Source organism: Strongylocentrotus purpuratus, unplaced genomic scaffold, assembly GCF_000002235.5.
Source record: "Strongylocentrotus purpuratus isolate Spur 01 unplaced genomic scaffold, Spur_5.0 spur5_scaffold_15, whole genome shotgun sequence".
Classification (NCBI taxonomy): Eukaryota; Metazoa; Echinodermata; class Echinoidea; order Camarodonta; family Strongylocentrotidae; genus Strongylocentrotus; species Strongylocentrotus purpuratus.
The window spans coordinates 2,133,109-2,157,576 of record NW_022145600.1 but is presented as its reverse complement, the minus strand read 5'-3'; the positions used below and the strand labels follow the sequence as shown (position 1 = coordinate 2,157,576).

The 24,468-nt window shown below is 37.1% G+C and overlaps 2 protein-coding genes across 2 annotated transcripts in view; one reads left to right on the top strand and one right to left on the bottom strand.

Annotated features, from left to right (window-relative positions):
* The window catches only part of LOC586678 (MICOS complex subunit MIC60), a 32,804-nt gene extending 17,954 nt beyond the window's left edge, over positions 1-14,850 (bottom strand). The window contains exon 1 of the mRNA XM_030985328.1: positions 14,823-14,850. Within this exon, the coding sequence (XP_030841188.1) occupies positions 14,823-14,845 (23 nt within the window). The 5' untranslated portion in view covers positions 14,846-14,850. The remainder of the gene's footprint in view (positions 1-14,822) is intronic.
* A 2,354-nt stretch (positions 14,851-17,204) lies between these two features.
* Positions 17,205-23,912, top strand: LOC586828 (ADP-ribosylation factor-like protein 3). The gene is made up of 5 exons (XM_011664952.2): positions 17,205-17,304; positions 20,187-20,394; positions 20,554-20,660; positions 21,276-21,467; positions 23,258-23,912. The coding sequence occupies exons 1-5, from the start codon at positions 17,302-17,304 to the stop codon at positions 23,315-23,317; spliced, it is 570 nt and encodes a 189-aa protein (XP_011663254.2). The 5' UTR covers positions 17,205-17,301; the 3' UTR covers positions 23,318-23,912.
* The last annotated feature ends 556 nt before the right edge of the window (positions 23,913-24,468 follow it).

Genomic DNA, 24,468 nt, shown 5'->3' with positions numbered 1-24,468 from the left:
TTGACTACAGACTCCCATTATTTAAGTTATTGCATTGTATATGTTCCAAGCTGCATTCTACGTGTACCAAAATGTCTATCTTTGGGTAATTCTGTTGTTTTGCCTACACACTCCCATCATCCAAATTATTGCATTGTACATGTTCCAAGCTGCATTCTACGTGTTCCAAAATTTCTATCTTTGGGTAATTGTATTGTTTTGCCTACACACTCCCATCATCCAAATTATTGCATTGTACATGTTCCAAGCTGCATTCTACGTGTTCCAAAATTTCTATCTTTGGGTAATTCTATTGTTTTGCCTACACACTCCCATCATTCAAATTATTGCATTGTACATGTTTCAAGCTGCATTCTACGTGTTCCAAAATGTATATCTTTATTGTTTTGACTACACACTTGCCTTAATCAAATTATTGCATTGTACATGTTCCAAGCTGCATTCTACGTATTCCAAAATTTCTATCTTTGGGTAATTGTATTGTTTTGCCTACACACTCCCATCATTCAAATTATTGCATTGTACATGTTCCAAGCTGCATTCTACGTATTCCAAAATTTCTATCTTTGGGTAATTCTATTGTTTTGCTTACACACTCCATCATTCAAATTATTGCATTGTACATGTTCCAAGCTGCATTCTACGTGTACCAAAATTTCTATCTTTTGGTAATTGTGTTGTTTTGACTACAGACTCCCATTATTTAAGTTATTGCATTGTATATGTTCCAAGCTGCATTCTACGTGTACCAAAATGTCTATCTTTGGGTAATTCTGTTGTTTTGCCTACACACTCCCATCATCCAAATTATTGCATTGTACATGTTCCAAGCTGCATTCTACGTGTTCCAAAATTTCTATCTTTGGGTAATTCTATTGTTTTGCCTACACACTCCCATCATCCAAATTATTGCATTGTACATGTTCCAAGCTGCATTCTACGTGTTCCAAAATTTCTATCTTTGGGTAATTCTATTGTTTTGCCTACACACTCCCATCATTCAAATTATTGCATTGTACATGTTTCAAGCTGCATTCTACGTGTTCCAAAATGTATATCTTTATTGTTTTGACTACACACTTGCCTTAATCAAATTATTGCATTGTACATGTTCCAAGCTGCATTCTACGTATTCCAAAATTTCTATCTTTGGGTAATTGTATTGTTTTGCCTACACACTCCCATCATTCAAATTATTGCATTGTACATGTTCCAAGCTGCATTCTACGTATTCCAAAATTTCTATCTTTGGGTAATTCTATTGTTTTGCTTACACACTCCATCATTCAAATTATTGCATTGTACATGTTCCAAGCTGCATTCTACGTGTTCCAAAATTTCTATCTTTGGGTAATTGTATTGTTTTGCCTACACACTCCCATCATTCAAATTATTGCATTGTACATGTTCCAAGCTGCATTCTATGTGTTCCAAATTTTCTATCATTGGGTAATTGTATTGTTTTGCCTACACACTCCCATCATTCAAATAATTGCATTGTACATGTTCCAAGCTGCATTCTACGTGTTCCAAAATTTCTATCTTTGGGTAATTGTATTGTTTTGACTACACACTTGCATCAATCAAATTATTGCATTGTATATGTTCCAAGCTGCATTCTACGTATTCCAAAATTTCTATCTTTGGGTAATTGTATTGTTTTGCCTACACACTCCCATCATTCAAATTATTGCATTGTACATGTTCCAAGCTGCATTCTACGTGTTCCAAAATTTCTATCTTTGGGTAATTGTATTGTTTTGCCTACACACTCCCATCAATCAAATTATTGCATTGTACATGTTCCAAGCTGCATTCTACGTGTACCAAAATGTCTATCTTTGGGTAATTCTGTTGTTTTGCCTACACACTCCCATCATCCAAATTATTGCATTGTACATGTTCCAAGCTGCATTCTACGTGTTCCAAAATTTCTATCTTTGGGTAATTCTATTGTTTTGCCTACACACTCCCATCGTCCAAATTATTGCATTGTACATGTTCCAAGCTGCATTCTACGTGTTCCAAAATTTCTATCTTTGGGTAATTGTATTGTTTTGACTACACACTTGCCTCAATCAAATTATTGCATTGTATATGTTCCAAGCTGCATTCTACGTATTCCAAAATTTCTATCTTTGGGTAATTATATTGTTTTGCCTACACACTCCCATCATTCAAATTATTGCATTGTACATGTTCCAAGCTGCATTCTACGTGTTCCAAAATGTCTATCTTTACGGGATAATATTGTTTTGCCTACACACTCCAATTATTCAAATTATTGCAATGTACATGTTCCAAGCTGCATTCTACGTGTTCCAAAATGTATATCTTTATTGTTTTGCCTACACACTCCCATCATCCAAATTATTGCATTGTACATGTTCCAAGCTGCATTCTACATATTCCAAAATGTTGAGTAATTGTATTGTTTTGCCTACACACTCCAATCATTCAAATTATTGCATTGTACATGTTCCAAGCTGCATTCTACATATTCCAAAATGTTGAGTAATTGTATTGTTTTGCCTACACACTCCAATCATTCAAATTATTACATTGTTCATGTTCCAAGCTGCATTCTACGTATTCCAAAATGTTGAGTAATTGTATTGTTTTGCCTACACACTCCCATTATTCAAATTATTGCATTGTACATGTTCCAAGCTGCATTCTACGTGTTCCAAAATGTCTATCTTTAGGGGATAATATTGTTTTGCCTACACACTCCCATCATCCAAATTATTGCATTGTACATGTTCCAAGCTGCATTCTACGTGTTCCAAAATTTCTATCTTTGGGTAATTGTGTTGTTTTGCCTACACACTCCAATCATATCCAAATTATTGCATATATGTTCCAAGCTGCATTCTACGTATTCCAAAATTTCTATCTTTGGGTAATTATATTGTTTTGCCTACACACTCCCATCATTCAAATTATTGCATTGTACATGTTCCAAGCTGCATTCTACGTGTTCCAAAATGTCTATCTTTACGGGATAATATTGTTTTGCCTACACACTCCAATTATTCAAATTATTGCAATGTACATGTTCCAAGCTGCATTCTACGTGTTCCAAAATGTATATCTTTATTGTTTTGCCTACACACTCCCATCATCCAAATTATTGCATTGTACATGTTCCAAGCTGCATTCTACATATTCCAAAATGTTGAGTAATTGTATTGTTTTGCCTACACACTCCAATCATTCAAATTATTGCATTGTACATGTTCCAAGCTGCATTCTACATATTCCAAAATGTTGAGTAATTGTATTGTTTTGCCTACACACTCCAATCATTCAAATTATTACATTGTTCATGTTCCAAGCTGCATTCTACGTATTCCAAAATGTTGAGTAATTGTATTGTTTTGCCTACACACTCCCATTATTCAAATTATTGCATTGTACATGTTCCAAGCTGCATTCTACGTGTTCCAAAATGTCTATCTTTAGGGGATAATATTGTTTTGCCTATACACACTCCCATCATCCAAATTATTGCATTGTACATGTTCCAAGCTGCATTCTACGTGTTCCAAAATTTCTATCTTTGGGTAATTGTGTTGTTTTGCCTACACACTCCAATCATATCCAAATTATTGCATATATGTTCCAAGCTGCATTCTACGTATTCCAAAATTTCTATCTTTGGGTAATTATATTGTTTTGCCTACACACTCCCATCATTCAAATTATTGCATTGTACATGTTCCAAGCTGCATTCTACGTGTTCCAAAATGTCTATCTTTACGGGATAATATTGTTTTGCCTACACACTCCAATTATTCAAATTATTGCAATGTACATGTTCCAAGCTGCATTCTACGTGTTCCAAAATGTATATCTTTATTGTTTTGCCTACACACTCCCATCATCCAAATTATTGCATTGTACATGTTCCAAGCTGCATTCTACATATTCCAAAATGTTGAGTAATTGTATTGTTTTGCCTACACACTCCAATCATTCAAATTATTGCATTGTACATGTTCCAAGCTGCATTCTACATATTCCAAAATGTTGAGTAATTGTATTGTTTTGCCTACACACTCCAATCATTCAAATTATTACATTGTTCATGTTCCAAGCTGCATTCTACGTATTCCAAAATGTTGAGTAATTGTATTGTTTTGCCTACACACTCCCATTATTCAAATTATTGCATTGTACATGTTCCAAGCTGCATTCTACGTGTTCCAAAATGTCTATCTTTAGGGGATAATATTGTTTTGCCTATACACACTCCCATCATCCAAATTATTGCATTGTACATGTTCCAAGCTGCATTCTACGTGTTCCAAAATTTCTATCTTTGGGTAATTGTGTTGTTTTGCCTACACACTCCCATCATCCAAATTATTGCATTGTACATGTTCCAAGCTGCATTCTACGTGTTCCAAAATTTCTATCTTTGGGTAATTGTATTGTTTTGACTACACACTTGCCTCAATCAAATTATTGCATTGTATATGTTCCAAGCTGCATTCTACGTATTCCAAAATTTCTATCTTTGGGTAATTATATTGTTTTGCCTACACACTCCCATCATTCAAATTATTGCATTGTACATGTTCCAAGCTGCATTCTACGTGTTCCAAAATGTCTATCTTTACGGGATAATATTGTTTTGCCTACACACTCCAATTATTCAAATTATTGCAATGTACATGTTCCAAGCTGCATTCTACGTGTTCCAAAATGTATATCTTTATTGTTTTGCCTACACACTCCCATCATCCAAATTATTGCATTGTACATGTTCCAAGCTGCATTCTACATATTCCAAAATGTTGAGTAATTGTATTGTTTTGCCTACACACTCCAATCATTCAAATTATTGCATTGTACATGTTCCAAGCTGCATTCTACATATTCCAAAATGTTGAGTAATTGTATTGTTTTGCCTACACACTCCAATCATTCAAATTATTACATTGTTCATGTTCCAAGCTGCATTCTACGTATTCCAAAATGTTGAGTAATTGTATTGTTTTGCCTACACACTCCCATTATTCAAATTATTGCATTGTACATGTTCCAAGCTGCATTCTACGTGTTCCAAAATGTCTATCTTTAGGGGATAATATTGTTTTGCCTACACACTCCCATCATCCAAATTATTGCATTGTACATGTTCCAAGCTGCATTCTACGTGTTCCAAAATTTCTATCTTTGGGTAATTGTGTTGTTTTGCCTACACACTCCAATCATATCCAAATTATTGCATATATGTTCCAAGCTGCATTCTACGTATTCCAAAATTTCTATCTTTGGGTAATTATATTGTTTTGCCTACACACTCCCATCATTCAAATTATTGCATTGTACATGTTCCAAGCTGCATTCTACGTGTTCCAAAATGTCTATCTTTACGGGATAATATTGTTTTGCCTACACACTCCAATTATTCAAATTATTGCAATGTACATGTTCCAAGCTGCATTCTACGTGTTCCAAAATGTATATCTTTATTGTTTTGCCTACACACTCCCATCATCCAAATTATTGCATTGTACATGTTCCAAGCTGCATTCTACATATTCCAAAATGTTGAGTAATTGTATTGTTTTGCCTACACACTCCAATCATTCAAATTATTGCATTGTACATGTTCCAAGCTGCATTCTACATATTCCAAAATGTTGAGTAATTGTATTGTTTTGCCTACACACTCCAATCATTCAAATTATTACATTGTTCATGTTCCAAGCTGCATTCTACGTATTCCAAAATGTTGAGTAATTGTATTGTTTTGCCTACACACTCCCATTATTCAAATTATTGCATTGTACATGTTCCAAGCTGCATTCTACGTGTTCCAAAATGTCTATCTTTAGGGGATAATATTGTTTTGCCTATACACACTCCCATCATCCAAATTATTGCATTGTACATGTTCCAAGCTGCATTCTACGTGTTCCAAAATTTCTATCTTTGGGTAATTGTGTTGTTTTGCCTACACACTCCAATCATATCCAAATTATTGCATATATGTTCCAAGCTGCATTCTACGTATTCCAAAATTTCTATCTTTGGGTAATTATATTGTTTTGCCTACACACTCCCATCATTCAAATTATTGCATTGTACATGTTCCAAGCTGCATTCTACGTGTTCCAAAATGTCTATCTTTACGGGATAATATTGTTTTGCCTACACACTCCAATTATTCAAATTATTGCAATGTACATGTTCCAAGCTGCATTCTACGTGTTCCAAAATGTATATCTTTATTGTTTTGCCTACACACTCCCATCATCCAAATTATTGCATTGTACATGTTCCAAGCTGCATTCTACATATTCCAAAATGTTGAGTAATTGTATTGTTTTGCCTACACACTCCAATCATTCAAATTATTGCATTGTACATGTTCCAAGCTGCATTCTACATATTCCAAAATGTTGAGTAATTGTATTGTTTTGCCTACACACTCCAATCATTCAAATTATTACATTGTTCATGTTCCAAGCTGCATTCTACGTATTCCAAAATGTTGAGTAATTGTATTGTTTTGCCTACACACTCCCATTATTCAAATTATTGCATTGTACATGTTCCAAGCTGCATTCTACGTGTTCCAAAATGTCTATCTTTAGGGGATAATATTGTTTTGCCTATACACACTCCCATCATCCAAATTATTGCATTGTACATGTTCCAAGCTGCATTCTACGTGTTCCAAAATTTCTATCTTTGGGTAATTGTGTTGTTTTGCCTACACACTCCAATCATATCCAAATTATTGCATTGTACATGTTTCAAGCTGCATTCTACGTGTTCCAAAATGTATATCTTTAAGGGGATAATATTGTTTTGCCTACACACTCCCATTATTCAAATTATTGCATTGTACATGTTCCAAGCTGCATTCTATGTGTTCCAAATTTTCTATCATTGGGTAATTGTATTGTTTTGCCTACACACTCCCATCATTCAAATAATTGCATTGTACATGTTCCAAGCTGCATTCTACGTGTTCCAAAATTTCTATCTTTGGGTAATTGTATTGTTTTGACTACACACTTGCATCAATCAAATTATTGCATTGTATATGTTCCAAGCTGCATTCTACGTATTCCAAAATTTCTATCTTTGGGTAATTGTATTGTTTTGCCTACACACTCCCATCATTCAAATTATTGCATTGTACATGTTCCAAGCTGCATTCTACGTGTTCCAAAATTTCTATCTTTGGGTAATTGTATTGTTTTGCCTACACACTCCCATCAATCAAATTATTGCATTGTACATGTTCCAAGCTGCATTCTACGTGTACCAAAATGTCTATCTTTGGGTAATTCTGTTGTTTTGCCTACACACTCCCATCATCCAAATTATTGCATTGTACATGTTCCAAGCTGCATTCTACGTGTTCCAAAATTTCTATCTTTGGGTAATTCTATTGTTTTGCCTACACACTCCCATCGTCCAAATTATTGCATTGTACATGTTCCAAGCTGCATTCTACGTGTTCCAAAATTTCTATCTTTGGGTAATTGTATTGTTTTGACTACACACTTGCCTCAATCAAATTATTGCATTGTATATGTTCCAAGCTGCATTCTACGTATTCCAAAATTTCTATCTTTGGGTAATTATATTGTTTTGCCTACACACTCCCATCATTCAAATTATTGCATTGTACATGTTCCAAGCTGCATTCTACGTGTTCCAAAATGTCTATCTTTACGGGATAATATTGTTTTGCCTACACACTCCAATTATTCAAATTATTGCAATGTACATGTTCCAAGCTGCATTCTACGTGTTCCAAAATGTATATCTTTATTGTTTTGCCTACACACTCCCATCATCCAAATTATTGCATTGTACATGTTCCAAGCTGCATTCTACATATTCCAAAATGTTGAGTAATTGTATTGTTTTGCCTACACACTCCAATCATTCAAATTATTACATTGTTCATGTTCCAAGCTGCATTCTACGTATTCCAAAATGTTGAGTAATTGTATTGTTTTGCCTACACACTCCCATTATTCAAATTATTGCATTGTACATGTTCCAAGCTGCATTCTACGTGTTCCAAAATGTCTATCTTTAGGGGATAATATTGTTTTGCCTATACACACTCCCATCATCCAAATTATTGCATTGTACATGTTCCAAGCTGCATTCTACGTGTTCCAAAATTTCTATCTTTGGGTAATTGTGTTGTTTTGCCTACACACTCCAATCATATCCAAATTATTGCATTGTACATGTTTCAAGCTGCATTCTACGTGTTCCAAAATGTTTATCTTTAAGGGGATAATATTGTTTTGCCTACACACTCCCATTATTCAAATTATTGCATTGTACATGTTCCAAGCTGCATTCTATGTGTTCCAAATTTTCTATCATTGGGTAATTGTATTGTTTTGCCTACACACTCCCATCATTCAAATAATTGCATTGTACATGTTCCAAGCTGCATTCTACGTGTTCCAAAATTTCTATCTTTGGGTAATTGTATTGTTTTGACTACACACTTGCATCAATCAAATTATTGCATTGTATATGTTCCAAGCTGCATTCTACGTATTCCAAAATTTCTATCTTTGGGTAATTGTATTGTTTTGCCTACACACTCCCATCATTCAAATTATTGCATTGTACATGTTCCAAGCTGCATTCTACGTGTTCCAAAATTTCTATCTTTGGGTAATTGTATTGTTTTGCCTACACACTCCCATCAATCAAATTATTGCATTGTACATGTTCCAAGCTGCATTCTACGTGTACCAAAATGTCTATCTTTGGGTAATTCTGTTGTTTTGCCTACACACTCCCATCATCCAAATTATTGCATTGTACATGTTCCAAGCTGCATTCTACGTGTTCCAAAATTTCTATCTTTGGGTAATTCTATTGTTTTGCCTACACACTCCCATCGTCCAAATTATTGCATTGTACATGTTCCAAGCTGCATTCTACGTGTTCCAAAATTTCTATCTTTGGGTAATTGTATTGTTTTGACTACACACTTGCCTCAATCAAATTATTGCATTGTATATGTTCCAAGCTGCATTCTACGTATTCCAAAATTTCTATCTTTGGGTAATTATATTGTTTTGCCTACACACTCCCATCATTCAAATTATTGCATTGTACATGTTCCAAGCTGCATTCTACGTGTTCCAAAATGTCTATCTTTACGGGATAATATTGTTTTGCCTACACACTCCAATTATTCAAATTATTGCAATGTACATGTTCCAAGCTGCATTCTACGTGTTCCAAAATGTATATCTTTATTGTTTTGCCTACACACTCCCATCATCCAAATTATTGCATTGTACATGTTCCAAGCTGCATTCTACATATTCCAAAATGTTGAGTAATTGTATTGTTTTGCCTACACACTCCAATCATTCAAATTATTGCATTGTACATGTTCCAAGCTGCATTCTACATATTCCAAAATGTTGAGTAATTGTATTGTTTTGCCTACACACTCCAATCATTCAAATTATTACATTGTTCATGTTCCAAGCTGCATTCTACGTATTCCAAAATGTTGAGTAATTGTATTGTTTTGCCTACACACTCCCATTATTCAAATTATTGCATTGTACATGTTCCAAGCTGCATTCTACGTGTTCCAAAATGTCTATCTTTAGGGGATAATATTGTTTTGCCTACACACTCCCATCATCCAAATTATTGCATTGTACATGTTCCAAGCTGCATTCTACGTGTTCCAAAATTTCTATCTTTGGGTAATTGTGTTGTTTTGCCTACACACTCCAATCATATCCAAATTATTGCATTGTACATGTTTCAAGCTGCATTCTACGTGTTCCAAAATGTATATCTTTAAGGGGATAATATTGTTTTGCCTACACACTCCCATTATTCAAATTATTGCATTGTACATGTTCCAAGCTGCATTCTACGTGTTCCAAAATGTCTATCTTTACGGGATAATATTGTTTTGCCTACACACTCCCATTATTCAAATTATTGCAATGTACATGTTCCAAGCTGCATTCTACGTGTTCCAAAATTTCTATCTTTGGGTAATTGTATTGTTTTGTCTACACATCACTCAGGCGCGGATCCAGGATTTTCCAATAGGGGGGGGGGGGGGCGGAAATTTAAAAATTGCCCTACCGTTTTTGTCCAACTCAATATACCAATACTGACAAGGTCATAATGGAAGCACGATACCGGAACATCGGGGGGGGGGGGGGGGGGGAGGCTTTAGCCCCTTGCACAAAAAAGTAATTTTCTGGTTTCACAATTCGGCTAGAGAGCGAAGCGAGCGAGCAAAAATTTGAGCATAAATTGTATTTTGTGAAAGTGTAATTTGTCACCAAAATAAATGAGAAAAGATAAAAATAAAAAAAAAATCATATTCGGGCAGCTCGCTGTTCCCCCCTCCCATTACTGGCGAAGCGCATAAGCTTTGACGTTTTATTAAATTATTAGAGATAGAAGATGATTCGTTGTTCCATTCTCGACTCTCAATCCTTGTCTAAATTCAATTTTCCCCGCCCGCGCGTAAACTTCTGACGCTTCATTAAATTATGAGAGGAAGAAGATGATTCGTTGTTCCATTCTCGATTCTTAATCCTTGTTTGAATTCAGTTTTCTTTAAATTATTAGAGAAAGAAGACGATTCTTTGTTCCATTCTCGTCTCTTAATCCTTGTTTGAATTCAGCTTTCCCCCTTCAGCACGAGGCGTGGAAGCTTTGACGTTTTATTAAATTATTAGAGAAAGAAGATGATTCGTTGTTCCATTCTCGACTCTTAATCCTTGTTTAAATTTATTTTCATTAAATTATTAGTGAAAGAAGACGATTCGTTGTTTCATTCTCGACTCTCAATCCTTGTCTGAATTCAGTTGCCCCCGAGCGAGCGAAGCGCGGAAGCTTTGACATTTCATTTATTATTAGAGAAAGAAGATGATTCGTTGTACCGTTCTCGCCTTGTCAGAATTTCCAAAAATGTTGCTTTGTCTGCTCCTTTTTCGTCCTATGTCCTCTTACTGCCCCTACCGCCCCTAGCTACGCGCCTGCTTTAAAGGGGAAATGAAACAATCATAATTGTGATAGCACATAATTAGGTTAGTGGAAATGAAAGAAAAAACAGATCTATTACACCAACCATGGATAAATCACGGCCCGGGAGCGTCATATCATAGTTTTGTGTTATCGGGCGAAATTATCTAGAAAATCCCTAAGCTCAATATGTACGTTCTTTCCGCTAGATTTCTTTCTGGCTATATTACTAAATTTCCTGGGGGACGTGTCCCCGTATCGGATCCAGGATTGCCGCCCCTGTCCATGATTACTACCGACATGAGTTCAAATACAAACACAAGCGAGTTGGTTGTGAGCTGAATCCAAATGAAGGGCAAAATCTGACTGTTGAGTATATAGCTTCTATTTAAAAGAGATCCAACATATAAACCTGGTTTGTAAATAACAAAGGGAGGTTTGGCGAAACAAAAGGAGGTTTGAGCTCAAACCTTGCTTTGTGAAATCGGGCCTATGTGCCCTTTTCAAATTTCTCACTAAAGAGTGATGACCTTTGTAGCGCAGGCCCGGCCCCCCCCCCCCCCCCACTCAAAGGTCGGAATGACCGCATGCGTGTTGCCAAAATGTCCGGTAAAGGGGTATTTTTCGTGCGACAAAGTCCGGCCCGAGAATTGTAAAAAAAGGGGTGTATTTGACTTTCCACCCTGAGATTTCTTTAAAAAGGGGGTGTTTTTCTTTTTTTCTCTCATCTCTTTGGACTCCTGAGAAATTATTCCGAATTTAGGGGGGTACATTGAGCATTTTTCCTGATTTAGGGGGGTCTCCAAGGCAGGAAAAGCCCGCGAAAAGCCCGCGAAAGGGGGGTTTGGAAATGTTGGCAGTCCTCAGATAGGGGGTGCTGTTAAAAAGAGGGTACGAGCATATGCGTACCCTAAATAACACTGAGTGGGGGGGGGGGGGGGCGGGAGCGCAGGGGCTGTTTTTAATGTTTAACTTTGAATCCGCGGCTCGAGATTTTATGCGGCCGGCCCGGCCCCCTCTATTCAATAACGTATGCCAAGCCTTCAGGAATGACCCCCAAATCTCCGGATTACAGTTTTCCCTTATTCGTCGTTACTGTCACTTAGCGCCATTTCCTTTTCTTTCCCCCTTCCTCACCCGACTTTTCTCTTCCCCACCCACTCAGTGTTATCTAGGGTACGCACAGGGGCGTCGCTAGACCTTTTGCTCTAATAATTTTATGAAAAATAAATTCAAACAAGGATTAAGAGTCGAGAATGGAACAACGAATCATCTTCTTTCTCTAATAATTTAATAAAACGTCAAAGCTTCCACGCCTCGTGCTGAAGGGGGAAAGCTAAATTCAACAAGGATTAAGAGACGAGAATGGTACAAAGAATTGTCTTCTTTCTCTAATAATTTAAAGAAAACTGAATTCAAACAAGGATTAAGAACCGAGAATGGAACAACGAATCATCTTCTTCCTCTCATAAATTAATGAAGCATCAAAGCTTATGCGCTTCGCCAGTAAGGGGGGGGGGGGGGGAACAGCGAGCTGCCCGAATATGATTTTAAAAAAAAATCTTTTCTCATTTATTTTGGTGACAAATAATTATTTCACAAAATACATATTATGCTCACATTTTTGCTCACTCGCTTCGCTCACTAGCCGAATTGTGAAACCAGAAAATTACTTTTTCGGGCAAGGGGCTATAGCCCTCCCCCCCCCCCCCCCCGATGTACCGGTATGGTGCTTCTATTATGACCTTGTCAGTATTGGTATATTGAGTTGGACAAAAACGGTATGCGCAATTTTTAAATTTCCGGCCCCCCTATTGGAAAATCCTGGATCCGCGCCTGAGTGGTATGTAGACAAAACAATACAATAACCCAAAGATAGAAATTTTGGAACACGTAGAATGCAGCTTGGAACATGTACACTGCAATAATTTGAATGATGGGAGTGTGTAGGCAAAACAATATTATCCCCTAAAAATAGAAATTTGGAACACGTATAATACAGCTTGGAACATGTTTTTTGCAGTAATTTGAATAATGGGAGTGTGTAGGCAAAACAATATTATCCCCTAAAGATAGACATTTTGGAACACGTAGAATGCAGCTTGGAACATGTACAATGCAATAATTTGAATGATGGGAGTGTGTAGGCAAGACAATACAATTACCCAAAGATAGAAATTTTGGAATACGTAGAATGCAGCTTGGAACATATACAATGCAATAATTTGATTGAGGCAAGTGTGTAGTCAAAACAATACCAATTACCCAAAGATATACATTTTGGAACACGTAGAATGCAGCTTGGAACATGTACATTGCAATAATTTGAATGATGGGAGTGTGTAGGCAAAACAATATAATTACCCAAAGATAGAAATTTTGGAATACGTAGAATGCAGCTTGGAACATATACAATGCAATAATTTGAATGATGGGAGTGTGTAGGCAAAACAATATAATTACCCAAAGATGGAAATTTTGGAATACGTAGAATGCAGCTTGGAACATATACAATGCAATAATTTGATTGAGGCAAGTGTGTAGTCAAAACAATACAATTACCCATAGATAGAAATTTTGGAACACGTAGAATGCAGCTTGGAACATGTACAATGCAATAATTTGAATGATGGGAGTGTGTAGGCAAAACAATACAATTACCCAAAAATAGAAATTTTGGAATACGTAGAATGCAGCTTGGAACATATACAATGCAATAATTTGAATGATGGAGTGTGTAAGCAAAACAATACAATTACCCAAAGATAGAAATTTTGGAACACGTAGAATGCAGCTTGGAACATGTACAATGCAATAATTTGATTGATGGGAGTGTGTAGGCAAAACAATATTATCCCGTAAAAATAGACATTTTGGAACGCGTAGAATGCAGCTTGGAACATGTACAATGCAATAATTTGAATGATAGGAGTGTGTAGGCAAAACAATATAATTACCCAAAGATAGAAATTTTGGAATACGTAGAATGCAGCTTGGAACATAATAATGCAATAATTTGATTGAGGCAAGTGTGTAGTCAAAACAATACAATTACCCAAAGATAGAAATTTTGGAACACGTAGAATGCAGCTTGGAACATGTATATTGCAATAATTTGGATGATGGGAGTGTGTAGGCTAAACAATACAATTACTCAACATTTTGGAATACGTAGAATGCAGCTTGGAACATGAACAATGTAATAATTTAAATGATTGGAGTGTGTAGGCAAAACAACAGAATTACCCAAAGATAGACATTTTGGTACACGTAGAATGCAGCTTGGAACATATACAATGCAATAACTTAAATAATGGGAGTCTGTAGTCAAAACAACACAATTACCAAAAGATAGAAATTTTGGTACACGTAGAATGCAGCTTGGAACATGTACAATGCAATAACTTGATTGATGCAAACAATGCACCCATGACAAAGATATAAATTTGGGACACGCAAAATGCAGTTTGGAACAGGTTAGATGCAATAACTTATATTGATGCAAGTATGAAGTCACAACAGTACAATACAAATTTAGAAATGCACTAACTTAATTGATGCAAGTATAGATGCAATTAATGTATTCAAAACAATACAAGTGTAGTGAAATACATATATTCTCTTGCTTGAATCGGTAGTGCAGATGTGCTGTCAACATAGCCATAGCCTATGCATGCACAGCGTGTACGGACAGTACACACGCCGTGTCGGCACAAGCATAATGCATATTCATTAGGGGGCGTCAACATTTCCTTTACGTAGTGACGTGCGCAAACCTCTACAGGTTCCAAAAGATTGCCTACCCTGGCAAACACCCTCGAACCATAGACGTAATAGAAACACACGGTATAGTAGTCTGCGCGAACAGTCGCTAGTTGCATAGCTAAAGACTAGTTCCTCCTCCTCCTCCTTCTCCTCCTCCTCCTCCTCCCCATCCCCTCCTCCTCCCCCTCCTCCTCTCCTCCTCCTCCTCCTCCTCCTCCTCCTCCTCACCTCTTCTTCTTCATCCTCTTCTAATTCCTCCTCCTCAGTCATACTCTTCCTCCTCCATCCTCCTCTTCTTCCTCCTCCTAGCTCCTCCTCCTCCTCCTTCTCGATCCTTCTTAATTCTAATTCTTCTTCTTCTATCAGATCTTGTCTTCTTCTTCTTCTTTTTCTTATTCTTCTTGTTCTTCTTGTTCTTCTTGTTCTTCTTCTTGTTCTTCTTCTTCTTTGTTATTGTTCTTGTTCTTCTTGTTCTTCTTCTTCGATCTTCTTCTTGTTCTTGTTCTTCTTGTTCTTCTTGTTCTTGTTCTTTTTCTTCTTGTTCTTCTTGTTCTTCTTGTTCTTCTTGTTCTTCTTGGGGGGAGGCCCTACTCAGATTTGGTTTAGTTACCCCTCCCCATTTTTTAGGGTCATTTTGGCAGATTTTTTCGCCATGCAAACACGCGAAAATGTTTGATAATTGGACCCATGTTTAGTGATATTTAAAAAAAAATATTTGTGTGTTTATTACATTTTCAATCATATGAAAATTACATATTTACAAGTCCTTGGTGATAATTAGACAAACAAAAAAACAAGCAAAAAACCAATATGTGCAAGTGACACTTTTATAAACCAATGCTATGTCTAGTGAATTTTAGAGAAAGAGCGACTCATTTTATATAGAGCGGCACATCCCCGTATGTAATGTGCGGAGTACCCCAAGTGGCAGATAAAGGGGGGGGGGGGGGCAGGGGGCACATGCCCCCCCCCCCTGGTGAAAAAAGGGGGTAAAGGGGGAGGGGGAAGGAAAAAGGGAGAAAATGATTACTGAAAAGAGGGGGAAAGAAAAAGGAGGGGAGAAAGAAAGAAAAGGGAAGAGAGAAAGAAGAACAAAAGAGAGAGAAGAGAAAAGGGGAGGAGGGGAAAGGAAGAAAGGGGAAGAGAGAGAGGAGAGAAAAGGCGAAAAAGGGAGAAAGGGGAAAGACGGTGGAGAGAAAAGGGGGAAAGGGAAAATAAAGAAAGGGGGATTATATTATAAGAAGGTGGGAGGACTTTTTTTTCTTTTTTTTTTTTGGTCTCGAAATTTGAAAATTTGACATTTTGCTCCGTTGGGGGGGGGGGGGGGGTAAGATCACCTTTTTTAGGTCTGCCATGGGAATAATTTTTTATTTATTCATTTTTTTATATAAAAAAAAAACAAAGGGGGGAGTTTTGGTTTTTTTGAGGGGGGTTTATACACATAAAAATACCAAAGGGGGGGGGGGTTTAACCCCCCAAACACCCCCCCCCCCCCTGCGTACGCGCCTGCTCCTAATGAAGATTGTCGCTATTGATCAACTTTCAGTAAGATACAGACGCGTACGCAGGGGGGGGGGGGGGGGTCGAACCATCCCTTTGATTTTTGATGAAATCCCTCCTTAAAAAACTAAAAAACATTGTATATGTTTTTTGTACCAAAGGGTGACCCCCCAAAACTGACCTTACCCCCCCCCCATAATTCGTTGCAAACATTTTGGGACCAACAAATAAAAATGTGCTCTTACCCCACCCCGCTTATTCACCGGCTGGCTGAGGCATTGTGAAATTTTCGGCCCGATTTAAAAATGTTAACCCCCCCCCCCCCTCCCCTTGAAAAAATCCTGCGTAAGCCACGGCACTGGTAAGAAATATGCCCTTATTTGTCAGATGTACTATGTATATCATTTTGTTTTCATTCAATTAACATGAGGCATTGTTGCCTTGATTGCTTGATTTATATTAAATAACTACTTTCTCTAGTACTATAATTACTCGGTCTGTGCAGGGGCGGTTCTAGCTTTTTGCCAGGGGGGGGGGGGGGATGTTGACCCAGTGGCGGATCCAGGATTTTCTAAAAATCGCGCCGTTTTACTGTTTTACTTTTTAAACTTTTTTTTCTCCTTCTTTTTCTCTCTCCCCCCCCCCCCCGCCCCCGGCCCCCTTTTCTTTTTTTCTCCACTTGGCTGCCAAGGGGGGGGGGGCGTAAACCGCCACCCCCTAGATCCGCCCCTGCTGTGCATAGGCCTTATTATGAAACCATATAGCCTAATATATCCCAGGATATGAAATGAACTTATGCAGTTGAGACTTGAGAGGAGCTATAGGCAGTATTACTGATATTGCTGGTATAGATCTCCTAATTCACGTACCATTGCATTGTATCCCACAATGCACAATAAATATGAGCTCTATCCGAATTCCGGAAGTACATTTTTCAATGACGTCACATAGCTTAGTTACAGAAAGCGTTTCCATTTATTTGTCTCCGGATTTAGGCTATCTATTATATCTACAATCATGGTAAGAAATATATGTGGTTAGGTTATATGTTACATGTACTTCTTTTTCATAATATTCTTTCAATTCTGTAATTGTGTACTTTGTGTTGCAGTTAATCCAGCGTATAAAAAAGATCGAATAATGTGAGGATGGCTCTCCAATCGCAGCCAAATCGCATAGCTCCAGCGAAGCAGCCTCGCCTGCGCCTGTGAGATCGGCGTCATGGCTAACCGCTGACCCGACCAGGCTCAAGCCAAGGTATTGCGTTGCGTTGCTTGCTAGTGAATTTTTTTGACATGCAACATCAGTTAATCATGACTGCATGTAAGGCTTGCAACATGCTTAACTTGGCACCCATTTTCCTCTGCTGTGTTGTGATCCATTCATATCTAGACCTACACTACTGACTGTGTGTGAGTGTGACTGTTGACTGTGTCTGGATCTAACTTCTGTACGAAACAAAAATATTGAAAGTAAAGTCAGACTAAATCTACTGACCATGCTGACTAGTAGTAAAGTAAAGACATGATTTATGAATTAGGTCTAGGCCTATGAATAGATATAGGTCTAGATCTAGTCTTGAGTCTAGACCTACATGTAGATTTATGTCTATGAGTAGACTAGTCCGAGGCAAATTCATGCAAACAAATATATTTAAAAAATTGACTTGAAAACACATCAGACAATTAGAATCTAGACTACATGTAGATTAGACTGAACCGAGTCAGGAGCAAATTTGAAGAAATTTTATTTTTAATTGTAAAGCAACAAAAGATATTTTCTAAGAAGAAAACTGACCAAGTATCCATCCTAAAAATCGTACATGTAAAAATGTCCTTATTCGACAGCTGAAAGTGACGTGCACGGTTGCGTTACGTGCGTTCTCGAAACCAAAATCGTACCTCACACACAGTACACACACTGTTGCCATACCACGAATGGTCCGTCGTGGGGAGCTAGCGGACTGGGAGTTTGCCAACGATACCAATGCACCTTCAGAGCTCCGCAGCGCGCAATTTTAGTGGAACTCGAAAGGTTCGTGGTGGGAAGGTGGCGGGCTAGCTTTTTGCCAAAACAACGCTAGATTGTCTGCTGGCAAAATAAAAATAACTACGATCGAAAACATCGTCGGTTTCTTAACTTTTCAGTGAGATAATTCTGAATTCTAATTGAGACTATATAATTTAAATTAAATCGACGAAGAAACCTTGGTAGATCTCTTAGTCTTATAACTATACAAAAGCTTGTTTATTTCTTCATTTGACATTTGTTTTCGAGCCATTTTTTCGTGCGCGAGTCGATGCAAACTATGTATTACCAAACTTTCAACACGCAAGGAACGGGGAACACTCGCGGACCTTGTATCAAATTTGTTGCAAAAAAAATTTCAAGGGTGATTTTGAAGCAGTGAAGAAAATTGGTGCTGCGATGCGCAGAAAAATACTTGAAAGAAACTTAAAAAATCACATCTGAATTTTCAGAAAATCGTATTACCGTATCTAGTTGTGAGTTGTTTATAACTCAGATTTTATGAAGATTTGTCAGAAAAAAATGTCAATTTTTTCTGTTTGGTGGTCATTTCTAGGCAAAATATTTAAAAAGTTGCATCAGTAATGGGCCCGGTGTTTCTCTTCTCGTACTTGCATGTTATTTCTACTTAGATTAAACATAGGATGGTCAGGGGTAAGACCGGATAACATTATAAAAAAGATATATCCTTCCACCCTCCCATATCCAAGTTTTGGGCTGATTATTGCCGACCCACCGCAGCAAGGCCATTCAGATTTTCAAATGCGCGCGAAGCGCCCTCTAGTGCCCCATGAATGTGCCTACTATGAGTATGAATGATCAGGATACTTATCAATATCAATCACGATGATGCTTAAATTTAATTGCTGATTGTGTGAATTTGGTGTCCAAAAAGTTTGCGCAAATTTCCATTTTTGGGGGGTGGGGGAGATGTGATATTCAAACCATGTCACATTCTACGCAAATTTATCTGAACCAATCAGATCTACTTTCTAACCCAGTAACGGTAAGTGAAATTCTAGATCTACTTGATGAGATATCATAATTGAGCTAAGGCTTTCAGGAGTGGAGAATGAGGACAAAGAAGAAGGTAAAGTTGGGGCGCGCTATTTTAAAAAACTGTATAGGGCCTACTGTGATATTTTTGTGTACGTGTCGCGACTATCGTCTGTAGTTTGAGCTCTTGACTCTCATTTCAAGACAATGATATTAATATGGAAGAAGTACAGTTACAAATGATCTTGCTCGGCCTTGGATGACTCTGCTTGTGCCTGATTATGCGCATGCCTTGAGAATTTTTGCACAGATTTTCATGTGAATCGGACACACGTTTACAATTGATTGTGCATTTATGCTTTCCCAGAAACCGTCTGTTAAGAGAAACACTGATCCAAAGCTCACCTTTTTGTGAGTTAACAATCGATGTTTACAATCGTCATTTATTCAAAAATGAGAAAGGAGGCAACCTTCTTTTGAACACAATGTGTAACAAAAGCCTTATTCTGGCCTGAAAAAGTTGAGCTTAAACGCACCCTTAATAACTCACAAAACGTCAGTGCACATATCTGCAGTACACAGTTTGTAAATTACCAACTCACTTTGCATGTTGTTAAGTTCATGATCTTGTCATCCCACAGCAACTCGCAAAATAAAACAAATTAACCTCTTCGGAAAATAAATGCTCATCTATCATTGCATGTACATGTAATACAGCGTCTAGGAAAAAGAGTTTCTCTAGTAATAATGTTACAGACCAAGGATTGGGTGGAGGTTAGGTCTTATATACCTTGTATGTAATTGTATGGTCTTGTTCTTGCATGTCCTACTACTAGTTAATGCCTTAATGGTAAAATTATGTGTGCTTTTTTCTGCAGCCTGGGCTATTAGATTTATTACGGAAGATGAAGCGTAAAGACACAAGGGAGCTACGCGTTCTCTTACTGGGTCTGGACAATGCTGGCAAGACTACCATTCTAAAGTTCCTGTCAAATGAAAGCCACGACAACATCTCACCAACACAAGGATTCAACATCAAGAGTGTAAACGCAAATGGCTTGAAATTGAATGTCTGGGATATTGGAGGTATGTCAACTTCACAATGTTTCAAATATAAAAAGTAGACATAGAGTGAGGATTTAAAGAACACAAGTCCATTTAACTGGTAACCATATAGAGTAGAGGATATGTACCATACTTATTTACAAACGTTTTCCCTTCCCCTTTCCACTCTTTTCATTGCAGGGCAGCGGAAACTAAGACCGTACTGGAAGAATTATATCCAAAGCACAGATGTGTTGATCTATGTGATAGATAGCTGCGACAGGGACAGATTTGAAGAAACTGGTCTGGTAAGTAACATGTTAACATATTACCTGTCTGTTTTACTCAGTTAGTAAACATGTCATTACAGTGGGATCTGTAGAGGTGTCGTGGTCTAGTTGATATGTCGCAGGACTGTGGATCACATGGTTCACAGCTCGAGTCCCGCCATAGCACTAATGTCCTTTGTAAAAAAATCAATCTTCATGTATGTGTTAAATGGGTACCGGTACCTTGTAGGATGTGAACATTAATATGGTTATATTGGCACATGTGCACTTATAAAATTGGCGTCCTGGCCAGAATACTCTGCTTGTAAATGTTTATTATGCGGTGTACTGTACTAATTATTATTATATAATAATAATAATATAAGGCGCCAAATCCACTTGACAGTCAAATGCTCAAGGCGCAGCTTGTGCAAAAGATGAAATACATACATGATACATTTATACAAAGTGCGATAGGAAAGGTACAGACATGAAAGGTTATGGTAATCAATTATAAGCTAAATTAAACAGATATTTCTTAAGATTGTTTTTTTTAACACTTCAGCAGAACTGCTATTCTTAATCTTAAAAGATATCATCAGTAAGTTTGTATTTCTCTTCATACACCTTGCTCTTACACTCTATGCCATGCAGGAACTCCAAGATCTTTTAGAAGAAGAGCCCTTACAGGGAACACCTGTGTTGATATATGCCAATAAGCAGGATTTGCTTGGCGCTGCAAGTCCAGCGGACCTTTCAGATGATGAAGCCCTTAGCCTTCGTTCAATACGTGGCAGGGCATGGCAAATACAAAGATGCTCAGCGCTCACTGGAGAGGGCTTAAAGGTAAGGATTTGCTCTTGTTATTTTATTTACCGTAATTAACGTTGTATAAACCGCACTTTTTTGCCGCCGAAAAAAAATTCAAAGTCGGGGGTGCGGCTTATACACGGTACAATTTTTAATTTTATTTTTTTTTATGTTTCGATTTTTGACCCTCCACCTGGCGCTATGCCTGGCAATGTCTCCCAGCTGTTGACTCACCACTCAGAAACTAGAACAACACTCAAATTTGTCTGTCATCTCGGTTTGAAAGTAATCTTTCTGATAGATCTCAATAGTTTATAATAATAATTCCTCCAATTTTTCTTCTATTACATGGTGTACCACAAGGTTTTATCCTAGGTCCTCTACTGTTTTTTAATTTACAATGATCTTACACATTTGGCTGCACCTCGCAGTTAAATGAAAGGCCTTCCTGCATGTTTTTTTTTTAACACAGACCTGGCTTGCTGCTGAAAGAGTCAGCAATTTTTAAATTTTTTTTATTTATTTTTTTTGCGAAAAAGAGGGGTGCCGTTAATACACGAGGGCAGTTTATACACTGTTAATTACGGTATGTCATTTCCAGGAACGTAAGCGAGTATGGCTATAACAAAGAAGACAAAATACAGTAAGAAATTATACAATAACAAAGTAAAGAAACCATAAAACAATCCCTGTGGAACACCAAAAGAATTCATATTTCTGTAGAAGGCTCTGCTCATAAGCTGATTGTATACAAATAAACTGTCATTATTAAGTACCGGTAGATAAGATATACATGTACATGTATATTATATTCATACAGGTTGTATCTTCATATTAAGAAAATGCAAAAGACAAGTTATCAAGATTATACATTCAAATATAAAACAATTTACATGTATGTGCTATGCAGGTGTTAAGAGAATGTACCATCTGATAATAATAATTTCTTCACTAAATGGTAGAGCAAATATTCTGTAATCAAATTAAGCATTAAATTGGACTTGCAAAGCATTTGTTGTACGGACCTACATTAAAAGTGGGACTGCACTACTTGTAGCTACTTGCGCCCTCTATATAGCAAACAATGCCGATGAGGTAAATGTAGCTGTTGGTCCCCCATGGTTTCCTTTTTCTTATGTTAATTGAGAGCTGATTTGATGAGATAATCACCTGTCAGTGACTATGCAGGGAGGCTTGGTCCTTCCTGGCCAAACTAGTGCAGATAGGCTTTAAATAGATAGGTTCATAATTCAGACCACTGCATTATTAGAAATAATAAAGATAAAGTGGTGCATACCGTAGTCATTTCCTGAAAAGAAGAGAAACAGAGTGATGTTGCATTATAGTAGTGTAAAGTCCTTTGGGTATTCCCAGAAGATGCAATACATGGTTGTTCCAGAAGTCCTAAACAGTTTTGCAAAATAGTAAGTTTAGGAAGTCTCGTAAGTTTAACATATGTAGTGCAATTATTGACAAGTCTGAGAATAGGACCTTGACTTTGAAAAAATTTGTGAAATAGTTGGATTTAAAAGAAATCATTAGTGGACAAATGTGTTGATATATTGATACTGAACCTGCTCCATGTCTTGGTATTGATACTAGCCAGGTTTTCAGTCATGCATATTTTACGGCTGTGACATCGTTTAATATTTTTTTTAATGATGCCTTCCACCTCAGGTGTCTGACTACCAAGGGTAGGGCTGATGTGGAAAATGCTTACCAATACCCTCACTGATACATTTAATTTGTATTATAACACCTAATGAAATAAATGATAATTCCATGTTTGTGTTGTACTCCTCCCCCCCCCCCCCCCCCCCATGCAGGAAGGTATGTTGTGGGTGATGAAGAACTCGAGCTCGAAGACCTCGAGCACAAAGAAGTAAGAGACCTCGAGCATCAGCCTCTTCTAGTTATGAACAGGACAGTATATGAAGAGGATCTTAAATCATCAGGAAACCGGTCATCGCAAGCTCACACGCAATGGTTGTTAGGACTTTGGTGTTCTTGTAAAACCAGTATCACCTACAAATATGTACCTATACAACTTTATTTAATCCAAAACCTGTCAGTAATAATGAGTCAACAGTTTTGAGTCTCTTGATACACACATATACCATGTAGTAAGCTACATGCATGTGTACAAGAATGCTGTCATGGAAGGTATTGTCGGCTCATTATACAGACTGCGTTTTGTAGCCCAAGCTCATTTGCTTCTTTAGCACATACTGTATCATCACATCATAATCACAAGGATGGGACAATCCGTATGTGATTTTTTTCATGATAATTCTTCTCCACAATTACATTATGCCTGTTAATGATTCCTATTATAGAATATTCATGGTACCCTATCACATAATTGGAAAAGAGTAATCTTTGTTATCTTTTTCAATTCCCACTTGCACAAAAATGCAATGAATGTAGCAATCTTACAATTTTAAAATGAGCTGATTGTTATAATTTTTTTTAATATTTGAATTATTACTATTATTTTATGTTATTTATTTATTATTATCATTATGTTTTATTTTATTTTATTGATTATTATTTCTCTTTATGGGGGGGGGGGGGGGTGGAGAGAATTTTGACCAGAAGAAATGTGCAAGAAGTAAAGGGTTGCGTGGATCCTAAGTTTTTGAGTTTACCTTTTAATTGATACATTTTTTAGAATTCTAGTTTTATATATATGTAAGTAGTAAAACGGAGGTAGAGTTGTCAATGGTATACCTTTATTATGTAAATTGATGGATGCTTTTTTTTCACCACCATTTCTCCATATTTTCCTCCATTTGTGTGTATTTCATGTCAAACATCACCAAAAAATACATGTTGTATGAAGTGTTCAGGACCCATATTCATACAACCTTACTGAGCTTGTTGTCAATTAATACATATGCCATATTACATACTTAGATGATAACTAGGCTTGGTAAGGATCTATAAATATGGGCCCTAAAATTAAACTCATCTTAATTGTCCCGTGTTATTATTATTATTAATTCTTTTTATATCATGTGAAGGTACTGAGCCAAAG

Coding starts and splice junctions, on each gene's coding strand:
- LOC586828 (XM_011664952.2), top strand. Junction 20,395..20,553: donor GAATGTCTGGGATATTGGAG/GTATGTCAACTT, acceptor TTTTCATTGCAG/GGCAGCGGAAACTAAGACCG. Junction 21,468..23,257: donor TCACTGGAGAGGGCTTAAAG/GTAAGGATTTGC, acceptor CCCCCCATGCAG/GAAGGTATGTTGTGGGTGAT.